This window comes from Schistocerca gregaria, chromosome 3 (genome assembly GCF_023897955.1).
Source record: "Schistocerca gregaria isolate iqSchGreg1 chromosome 3, iqSchGreg1.2, whole genome shotgun sequence".
Taxonomy (NCBI): domain Eukaryota; kingdom Metazoa; phylum Arthropoda; class Insecta; order Orthoptera; family Acrididae; genus Schistocerca; species Schistocerca gregaria.
The window spans coordinates 756,116,853-756,128,929 of NC_064922.1; the positions used below are offsets into that span (position 1 = coordinate 756,116,853).

Below are 12,077 nucleotides of genomic sequence, written 5' to 3' on the forward strand. Positions count from 1 at the left end.
ATACAGGGATGATTAATGCTCGTTGTGGATGATGCTGGAGTTGTCATCTGATGACATGTCATATGTGCTTATTTGGAGACAGATCTGGTGATTAATCATGCCAATACAACATGTCTGCACTCTGTAGAGCATGTTGGGTTACATAAGCGATATGCGGGAAAGTGTTATCCTGTTGGAAAACACCACCTGAAATGCTGTTCACAAATAGCACCATAACAGGTTGAAGCACCAGTTATCATACAATTTTGCAGTCAGGGTATGTGGGATAATCTTGAGAGTGCTCCTGTTGTCATACGAAATCGCCCCCCCAGACCATAACTCCAGGTGTAGGTCCAGTGTGTCTAGCACACAGTCCGGTTGGTTGCAGGCCCTCGACTGACCTTCTAACCAATACAATCACTGGCACCAAGACAGAACCAACTCTCCTCAGAAAACACAACAAATCTCCACTTTGCTCTCCAACAACCTCTCACTTGACACCACTGAAGTTGCAAATGGCAACAGTTTGGGGTTAGTGGAAGGCATGCTACAGGGTGTCTGGCTTAGGGCTGTCATTGAAGTAATCAATTTGTAACAAGTTGTTGTGTCACTGTGGTACCAAATAGGAGATGTGATGGTCTTCCCTCTCAGTAATGCCACGTGACCATCTGAAGCCTGGTTGACTTGTGACCACTGCCAACAGCAGTCATGTACAGTGGCTACATTTTTGCCAAGCCTTTCTGAAATAATGCAGAAAGTACATCCAACTTCTTGTAGCCCTATTACATGACCTCATTCAGTCTCAGCGAGGTGTTGATAATGGCATCTTTGTTGCCTTCAATATATATTTTTACTAACATCATATCACCACATCCAATTTCAAAGGTAACAAATTCTCAAGATTGTTACAGCATGCATTTAAGGTGAACTTGATTTTCATCCTCATAAAGCACTAGTAGTGCCTCTCTTAGGTGACTTGTGTGTTACTAATAGACATCATCTTTCAGATGTAGAAACACACCTACCAACTTACTGGTGTTGCAATTTTTTTTTCCACCAGTGTGTTAACATAAGACAAAGACATCATAGAAATGTAATCTGTGTTTAGTATTAATAACAAACTATCATTATACTACTTACTGCTACTCATGCTTAGCCATCTAAATTTAATTGAGTAACACATTAAGAAACAGAATCTAGATACTCAGATAGTTTGTAAAATGATAGGTCAATGGGGCATGTTTTTAATTTTCTTCTGAATGTGTAGGGATTCCCAATGTTAGGCAGGAGCTTGCTGAATATCTTTCCACCTTGGTACATAACTTCAAACTGAACCCTAGAAAAGAAGGCAAAGTCTGTATGAAAATTATTTTGTGTGTTGTAAATCATAGTTCCGCTGATATGGATTATTCTTATTGGGACCAAAAACTATAAAGGAGTAAGTGAAGGTAAGAATTCGAAGATCCTTAAATAGGCTTCTTCAAGATGTGTGGTTACCTACTTTAAGCAGTATTCTTGCTGCTTGCTTCTGCTGATAAATACTTTATTTACTTTTTGTGCATTGCTCCAGAAGCTAATCTCATTGCACACCATGGAGTGAAACTATGCAAATTAAGCAGACATTCTGATCTTTAGGTCAACACAATGACAGATGCTTCATCTAAGGGCATAACATGCTAAACTGAGCATTTCGATTAGTTTATCTTTCTGTTGACTCCATTTTAACTTGTTATCCAACTGGATCCCAAATAATTTCACACGCTGAGCTTCATTCAGTGTGTCACAATTAATGTCTACTTTCAGTGCTGAAAGTTCATTATAGTTTTTTGACATGACTTTTGTGAGGTTGCGGCTTAACTGTAGCTGTGAATCCCTGCTCTGCTTCACCAACAATACCCAGTGTCTGTAAACATCACAATGCTGGAAAAAATTAAGACCTCATCTTTCCACTGCAACAGAACCACTGAATAATTCTTGGATGGGAAGATTAACCACTGCACTGTGGCCTTATTGGATTCCATGTCTCCTTGACCATGGATTAAGTGGTCGAACTCCATTGCTTAGATGTTTTCTTACACAAGCTAGCATGCAGTTACTATGCCTACTTAATCCCAATCAAATGATGACAATGTTGATGGCAGAAACAGATGAAATCAAGTAGGTTTCTAGCATTAAGATCAACTTCATAAATTGTTATATCCTCTGTTTTGCACTGATGTGACAAGTTGGTTGGTTGGTTGATGCAGGGGAGAGGACCAAACGACAAGATCATCAGTCCCATTGGATTAGCGACGGATGGGGAAGGCAGTCAGCTGTGCCCTTTCAAAGGAACCATCCTGCCATTTGTCTAAAGCATTTTAGGGAAATCACAGAAAACCTAAATCAGAACAGATGGATGTGGGTTTGAACTGCCATCCTCCCAAATGTGAGTCCAGTGTGCTAACCACTACACCACCTCACTTAGTGGTCTGATTGTTCTTCCTTAAAATTCTTCCCACACATCCATCACTTCAGCCCTCCCCTGGAATATTCCAGATACTGTTGCCACACCTGTATAAGCAGAACACTGTGCCAGCCCCAGCAGTCAGTAGCTTTATTCCTGATGACAGTGGTGGAGACAGCAGTTGAACGTTTGAGAATTCTGTTCGAAGTGCACCTTGAAAACTGGGAAGATTTCGATTAGGCATATCACGTTCAGATGTATAAACAGTGACTAGCTGCTTTCAACATAATTAGGCTGATTTCGTCTGCAATCATTCTCTCTCTTAGGGAATACTCCATCCCAAATAATCTAAACAAGAAAAACACTAAATAGTGTAACTCAAGTGCCAGTTGGCTGTAAACTTACTTCCTTTGTGTTTATGTGTCTGATGAAATTCTGATTACTCTGTGTTTTATTTATAGGTTTATTTGTGAATTATAAAAGCGAATCCAACTTTTTTTAAAAAAATATTTATTTATTTTTACTTCTTGGTAATTTCAAAGCCTTTATTATTAGCTCCTTATCTTCCTCTTTTGTTAACAATTAAATTTACATAAAATGTAGAAATTCACTTAAAATGGCTCTCAACAACAACAGTAATAGAAAGATGCAGAAAGAGTACTATGATATTTTTCAACTGATGATATTTTCTTTCTTGGGTGTATAGTGATTTCAGGATGATTTTAGTGTTAAAGGCCTCATTATAGGCCACAATTATGGTGCAGGGTGTTTGGTACGGCAGAATTTATGATGAACCAGGTGATCCGCTGTTGTAGAGTCATAGAAGCACTCAGGAAAGAATAGTGTATTTATTCATCTCAATCAGAACATCAGTCAAGGGTGTCAACTTGGTGTGGTCAGTGCCCAGTGGTGCCTATTGGATCAGGCAGCACTGCTGAAACCAGCAAAACAAGGTGGTGTGAGGCAGCAGCTGTAGTAGCCCTGCTCAATAGGATGTGACAACAGCATGGCCTTGTGTTATAATTGTGTCCCCAAGCAGTGGAACATAAGATGCCAGATCAGCACAGCCAGCCCAGTATTAATTGTGTCAAATGGCAGCAGAGGGAAAAGGCATGTCATGCCCGGGAACCCAGGACTTCAACATAATATGCAGTGGTAGTGGCCTGTGGGTGCAATTCTGCAATGGCAGAGTGCTTGCATGTAGGCAGGTTGTGGTTCAGCAGCAAGTCTTGTGTGGTCCAAACCCTGAACACCCTTGGTAGGCACCCTGAGGTCAACTGCAGTCAGCCAGCAGATGACTGATGGCCTCTGGCTGGAAGGAATCAGTTTAGCTCCTTGCAGCATCATGACTAGGTGTAGCACATACACCTGCAGCTACCAGAAGCAGTGTCTAACAGCTGTAGGCTGGTTGATGTGTGTCAGGTTGATAACTGTCACAGAGTACCTCTCAGAGCTGGCTGAAGTCAATGACAGAATTTGCATTGATGGAACAGGTGGTACTTATGGTTGCTCAACTCAGTACTATTGTGACAGGACATCATTTCTGATTGCTTAATCCCAGATGTGCCACAGTGTGGTGCTCAGTCAGGTTTTATAACGTAACACCTTTGTGATGTTCTGTCCGTCATATTATGCTGTGTCGACAGCATTGAAACTCTGGCAGCAGCAGCAGGGACTGGATGTGTCCTAACTGTTTGCTTTAGTGCCAAGGCAGAGTCTTTCATCATATCAGCTCAGCCTCTCTACAGCTTCTTGCATCAAAATACATTGACAGCTTTCTGTTCACTTGGCTGCTGGTTACAGATGGCATTCTGAAAGGCATTGGCACAGCACATCTCTCCTCTTTAGAAGGTATGGTCCTGGATTGCAGGCTGCCATTATTACAGGTAGGATATCTAAAGATCTCTCAGGCCAGTATGTTATGTTATGTTATGTTTAATATCATAGTTATAGTATGTGTTATGGCAGCTGGGAGATGAAAATTTGATCCTGATACAAGATGTACCATTAGATAGTATAAAACTCCTTCCTAGCTCTAACTGTTCTGAATCCCTAGGTCATACCTACTCAGACCAATTAATGGTAATCACTTCCGGATTGTATACAAAATGTATCTAGTATGGATCCACATTCTGAAAGTAGTTTTTCTGTGCCACGATGTCCTGCAGGCATCTTTCTGCTACTGTCCCTCCTATAAATAATTGTACATCACATGTTTTAGTGGCAGTCTGGCTCAGTTTGGATAGCATTTAAAAAAAATTCACTCTTATGGTTTACACAGTGTCACTCAGTTTCTGTTATGCCTATCCTGAACCAACAACCAGTTATTTACGGCAAAACCACCATCTGAGGTATATTGGTAGCAACATAAATCAAACATTCAACTCACCAACTCACTATGCTAACAAGACAAACAAGCAGGAAAAAGTACACAAAACAAGATACAGTTGTCTCCAGATAATGAATAGACCATTCCATTAATCAGCCACTGACTCTGTTAACCCGCACACTGTTCCTGCAATGTTGCTTGGCTCATGAAATCCCCCCCCCCCCCCCCCCAATGGCCTTACCATCAAATTACCCATCTCTGGTTCTTCCACAATGATCTCCACCTCTTCAGGTTCTGCCAATCATTAGCCCTCACCAACATAGTCCTGCAAAACCATATCAACCACGCCCAATCTTCCTTGCAGTACCTTCTCTCCATACACAAAATTCTCCTGCTATGTAATCCCAAATTCCTGGAACCCATAGCACACATCAAAACCCTTGCCCTGCAGGAACTTGAGCAACATGCACAACACCACCTCAAAAAGCTCTCCATCCTACTCACTTCCTATTCCTGCCTCAGAGTACCACTGTCTACCACCTCTACAACAACCTCCAAACTTTCTCCACATCCCCTCATAGGTGACAAACCCTGTCTCGCAGACCTACTACACTTACCCCACCCTCTGAAACTCCCTCTCACCACCACACAGAACCCAGAACCTAAACAGACCCACAACACAGTCATGAACCTTTCCTCCAGAAGCCTTAGTCCCACAGGAATATCCTCACTTTTTTCCCCACTCCCAAATTCAATCATGCAGGACTTGTCAAATACCTTCTCTACTTCTCCTGGCCCCTACAGTGGAAACACGTTTTCATCACCAACCCGACCAGCCAAACTCAACCAGAGTCCAATATTGAACCTTGCCTAACTCAGTTCACTCCTCTATCCCCCTCCACTGCCTCCAAACCACCCCCTGTTAACTTTCCAGAATTTCTTAACCTCGAACCTTGCCTCACCATCATTCCCCAGATACCTCAACATGCAAACTAATGTTACATTCACAGAAAGAACCACAGTCCACCATCTAAAAACTGATCCTGACCTTATAATCCTACCTGTAGGCAAAGCCTCCACCAGCATTGTTTTGAACCACAAGGATTACCTGGCGGAAGGATTCTGTCAGCTGTCAGATACTTCCATCTACAAACCTTGCCACAGTGACCCCATTCCAGTAGTCCAGCAGGATCCCCAGTCACTACTCAAATCCTAAGGCCCATCCCAGAACGTTTCCCCAGAGTCCATCTCTCTACTTACCCATACCACTCCCCACGTCCGCACCTTCTACATGCTTCCTAAAGTCCATAAACCCAACCATCCAGGACGACCCATTGTGGCCAGTTACTGTGCCCCAACTGAATCTCTGCTCTCATACACCAACACCTTCAACCTATTACCCAGAACCTATCCTCCTATATAAAAGATACTAACCATTTCTCCATCGACTCTCCACAGTTCCTGTCCCTTTACCACATGGTGCCCTGCTCGTCACTGTTGATGCCATCTCCCTGTACACTAACATTCCTTATGCCCATGGCCTTACTGCTATTGAACACTACCTTTCCAGATGCCTTATGGATTCCAAACCAACCACCTCCTTCCTAGTCACAATGACCAACTATATCCTCACCCACAATTACTTCTCCTTTGAAGGCATTACCTACAAACAGATCCAGGGTATGGCTACGGGCGCCAGCCATGGCACCATCCTATGCCAAGCTATTCATGGGCCATCTAGACAAATCCTTCCTAAAAACCCAGAATCCTAAACCCCTCACTGGTTCAGATTCATTGATGACATCTTTGCTATCTGGATAGAAGGTGAGGACACTCTATCCACATTCCTCCAGAACTTCAACAACTTCTCCCCCATTTGCTTCACCTAGTCCTACTCAACCCAACAAGCCACCTTCCTAGATGTTGACCTCCTCCTCAGACAACCTGGGCATCAATTTGTTGTAAAAGCTTAGAACATATTCTGAGCTCAAACATAATGAGGTATCTTAACAGACTGATCTCCTCCATGTCAACCAACATTGATTTTTAAAAAATTGATCATGTGAAACCAAACTTGAACTTTTCTCACATGACATACTGAAAGCTTTGGATCAAGTAAATCAGGTCAACGCAATATTTATTAATTTCCAAAAGAATTTGACTTAGTTCCACTCCTACACTTATTGTCAAAAGTATGATCATATTGGGCATCAAGTTAAATTTCTGTCTGGATTGAGGACTTTTTAGCAGGTAGAACACAACATGTTTTCTTGGATGGAGAGTCATCATCAGATGTAGAAGTAACTTTGGGTATGACTCAGGGAAGTGTGTTTAAACTCCTTGCTGTTCCTGTTGCATACTAACAACCTTGCAGACAATGTTAACAATAAAATCAGGCTTTTTTTCAGATGATGCAGTTATCTATACTGAAGTATTATCTGAAAGAATGTACATAAATATTCAGTTAGCTCTTGATAGATTTCGGAGCGGTGAAGAGATTCAAAACTTGTGTTCTCCATGTTCAGAAATGTAAATTTGTGCACTTCACAAAATGAAAAAAACATAGTATCCCACAGCTATAACATCAATGATTCACTGTACCCAGCATTAAAGTCTGATGTTAGTTCCACCACATTTCACTGTCTGTGCTGTTTTCTCAGTCTGCCCACCCTATGATGTCCAACATCTGAAATGGGGTGGGGGTCACCCAACCCTACAATGTCTGGATGTTGTTTCACCTCAGTTTCACCTTGTGTTGAAGATATTCACCACAGCACTCCTCGAACACCTGACAGGTCATTAGGTTTACAAAATGCTCATGCTGAGCCTCTGGCTCATTACAATTTGGCTTCGATCAAACTCAGGTAGATCATCTGAGTTACCTATTCTATACTGGATGCCAGCGTCACTGTATTTAAACACATTTCAGTTACAAGAGAAGTCTTAACAATTTTAACAAAACCATAGTTGTCAGATAGTGATACTGCAGACTGTTTATTGAACAGTATACTTGTGATTAGCATTTAAAAACACCATCTTGTCCATGTTCTTCTACATCAGCTAGTTCCATCTCTCAGTACTAATGTGTCTGGCCTGCAAAAAAAACTCGCTCCATGGGGTTGAAGTGGCTGGAACACACAAATACTTTAAGGCAGCATCAGGCAAAGATGGCATGGACTTGTGGTACTTATTCCAACAATTCAGAGGATCAGGTTTCTCCTCCCTTTTAGAAGCTTTTTTGACAAGTTGAGCCATTTGTTCTCTTGCACATTTCTAAGTTCCCCTAATGCTAACTCATTTTTGTTTTTGTATTACATGAAAACGATTCAGATTTTCTTCTTCTTAACTTGTGTTTCATGATCTCCTACCTGAGTCACCAATCCATCAACCACAACTTTGCCATTGTTTGTAGTTTGGTTAATCTTTGCTATGAGCTTACTCATGACATTATCAGCACTTTCAGCATCTCCAAAACCACACTTTTCGAACTGAGGGTCCAGAATAGTTGTTTTGGCACAGATTCCAGCGCTGTCTTGTTCATAAGGCATCATTCTTTTTGACAAGGGCTCCAGTAGATGTTTTCTCAAAGTGCTGCCTACCTTATTCATTTGGGGTTGCCTCTGTCACTGCCCTTTGGCATCCTTGAAGTAATTGGAGTACAATGGAGGCTGTTATGAACTGTTCCCCAGGCAGTTATTTTTAACTTGAACAGAGGTTCTGGTAGAAGAAGGCAGTCTTCCACAATGCCCCATTTGTCTGCTGTCATAACTTCACAGTTGACATATGACAATGTGATTATGAGGGTGTCTTTGACCACCAATAGGCATTGCATCATAAGGAATGTGTGGAGTTCCACCTACTGGGCATCTCCTGTTTCAGTTTCAACTGTGGTTTCTTGCCAGGTGAACTTGGCAGTCTACCAGTTGTACAATGACTACCATACTGCCTTTGAAAACCTGAAGATTTTGTGACACTTTTACCTCAAGAAGCTCAGTGCTGCTGATTCAGGATGCTTGAACACATCAGACACTACTAAATTAAGTATGTAAGCAGCACATCCTAAATGAGCAACTTTCAGTTTTCTTGCTACATTTACCATAACACATACATTGTTAGTAACAAGAGGAAACACTTTGTCATCATTCTCCATTCAGAAACAATTGTTTTAGTTCTCTTGGTAATATTTTCAGAAGTGTGCAATCAGTGATGTGCACAGTGGTCAGAGCAGCAGACTACCATTTGTACTGCTCTGTGAAATGTGCTGTCAATGTGAAAAGCCCTTATGTACTTGCATTGGTTCATGTGTCCACAATCAGTGCAACATGCTTGGTTGCAGCTAGTATGTGGCCAATAACTTCCCCAATTTCAAGACAACAGTCATTTAACAGTTTGTTTGTCAGGGTGTTCTTGGAAGGAGACGAATACCCCAGTTCTAGTGTCTTAACTAGTTCCATAAATTTGGTTTTATCAACCAATGGAAAGGGGTGGTAAAACACAGTCACAGTATCAATGAGCTGGTCAACAATTTATTTAATTTACTACTAGATAGTCACCTGCCTTGGTATTTTTCTTGCCGCTTGTTGCACTGCAGTACTGGGATGATTAGAGGGTTGGTTTACTTCTGTTATTTCAGTCATACTGCTTCTTAATCAGGTTGCATACTTGACATATCTGCTATACCTGTGAATATAGCAGTGCCAACAGAGGAAGAGAGGGCACACATTATGGAGCCAGAGCAGAGACAGACTAGACATGGTGCCAGCAGAGGATGGGGTGAGTTGACTTCGTATTGTATCTTCTGATGTATTATCAAGAGACACAGTGTTTAAGAACCGATGGTGCTTTCTCTTCAAGTGGTCCATTAGATTACCAAATAAAACATGAAAATGTATTTCTTATTTTATAGATCATACAGACCACATCACCTCTTTCAGTTTTTCTGTAAAATTCACGTGCAAATGAGCGTTTCAGCATTTTGATCCAAGTGCATATACAAAGTGCATTCACTATAATATGAACACACTGTTAATAGACACAAATGAAAAACTGAACTAAAAGCTGCTGCAAATATCGGAACTACACTGTTACTGATGACAAAACGATAACAGAGTGCAGTAAATATTTAATGACACCAAAACAATCTATTGTTTATGCTAAGAATTGAATGCACCAGTAGTGAGGCAAGTCCAGTTGTCACTCCCAGGATGCTGGAGAGGAGCAAACTTGGTTACACTATTACAGACTGTTTACAATGCCACCTTGAGATAGGCCTCACTGTGAAATTGAGGTACCAATATGTGAATGTACTACTTTTTCATACTAGTGAAATATAACAAATGCTACTTTTCACAGACTGTGAAATGAAATAGCATTGTGTACATGTGTAAAATTTGTACCTATGTAGTCGGTGACAAAATGTCTGTACAAAATATTCACCTCCTACACGAATAAATGAATGAATGAGTGTTCACAGGCTAGATTCATCTGGTATTTTAATTTGTGGGCACTTCACACATTTTTTATAAAATAAAGTGCAAACTTTTGCTTAAACAAGTCAGTGTTCCTTTCTTCTTTGTATTCCTTAAGGGAACCCCTACTCTACCCTTTGCACTGCCACTTAGGGCTGTGATACATCCTGGCATAACCAGATTGGTCCTAGTTTTGAGCGAATCCAGAGGTGCACTGGAGGGAGTTTTATGCAACTGTGAGGGGTAAACCTGGACCTTCTGGAAAAATTTGATTGATTAGAAATAAATTGACTGTAACAAACCTTAATTACAATTATGAAATGAGGATCAGCCTGTAGGCAGTTTCTTCATTTTAGTCTGGTAAGCAGGCATTATGTTCACTCACACTGTAAGCTATTTTTATTCTTATTTTTCCATGTTAATTATTATCTGCCCCCCCCCCCCCTCCCCTTCCAGTAGTTGTCACAGTGTATGGAATAGTTGGTACAGACCAGATCAGACACTCAGGTCCTGCGGAACCCCATTACGTTATTTTCTTTAAGCAGGACCTACAGGAACTGTGAGCTCACATCATAGCAGCAATAGTCAATGTTAATGAGCACATGCTAGGTTGGACATGGAACTGGAATATTGCTTACATATCCTGGGTGCTGTTTCAACAGTATTCAAGCCCTGTTACCAACAATGGGGGCTGGACCTATAGTAACCATTCTCACTTTAATACTAGGGTGGAGCCTTTCATCATGTCAGCATGGCCCTTTGCACTGGAATGCACTGACAGCTTTCTGTTTGCTTGACCTCAGGTTACAGATGCCAATTTGAATGGTGCAACAGGTGTTTTTTTTATTGAGACTCCTGTTGTACTTTATTAACAAAATAGCTTTTTACTTTCTTGTGTTACAACTGAAACTAGAATTAGCCACTATTCAATAAAAGAAGCTGAAAAGGCTAAAGTTTCAGGTTCTTTTCAATTTCATTGTATAGAAATACACCAAAGAGGGTAGATCAATGTAACATCTTGTTGCTTATAATATTCCAATATGCATTGCAAACAGCTGTAAACATTTGTGTACAACTCCAACTGTCATTAATTTTTCTCCAGATGCCACAAGATGAACAATCTGTGTAAATGGACACTTTGTAACTAAAATATGTGAAAACCTCTATTTTATTTACATGTCCAGTATTGTATATTATAAACTAGTCCATCAGGAATATTCATATTTTACTTAATACAGTGTAACTCCTGTACTATTTGTCATACCTAACATAAACATAAAACACTACTATCATCTGAATTTGATTTACTGTTTTCACCATTTTACCTACTGTTACTTCTCCCTGTTCAGCCTCTTCATCTTCTGGTGGAACTGTGGCATGCACTGACTCAGTGTCTGCTGTGGATCTGGAGGCAAGACAAAGGGGAAGGGAAATACTGCTATTGAAAGCAGAAGTGCAGAACTTGCAAGAAGAACTTTCCCAGTCTGATGCACGTCTTCGAATAGCACTAGAGATGGAGCAACGTCTTAGAGAGAGGTGGGAACTTTAGATGAAAATTTCTGATCAATATTGCTACTCCATAAAAATGTGTTCTGATAAACAGTTTGTTGTCCTCATCAGTTTCTTTTATAATACAAACAGTAGTCCATTTAACAATGGCACTGAAAAGTTACAAGGTTCTTCAGAATTTTCAGTGGCCTAAGAACAGTATATACAATCGTCCTTGAGCAGCAAAATATATTTTCAGTGCTGAGTCAGCTTTAAAAATAATGTCAAATATTTTGTCCTAGTTTCAGTATGCAGTCAGTAATCAATGCATTACTACTAAAGTTTCTGTGTTCATTGTGAAAAGGAGTTA

At 40.7% G+C, this 12,077-nt stretch overlaps 1 protein-coding gene across 1 annotated transcript in view; it reads left to right on the forward strand.

The window, feature by feature from the left end:
• Positions 1 to 12,077, forward strand: part of LOC126353934 (uncharacterized) — a 336,644-nt gene that overhangs the window by 240,382 nt on the left and 84,185 nt on the right. The window contains exon 8 of the mRNA XM_050003196.1: positions 11,569 to 11,755. Within this exon, the coding sequence (XP_049859153.1) occupies positions 11,569 to 11,755 (187 nt within the window). The remainder of the gene's footprint in view (positions 1 to 11,568; positions 11,756 to 12,077) is intronic.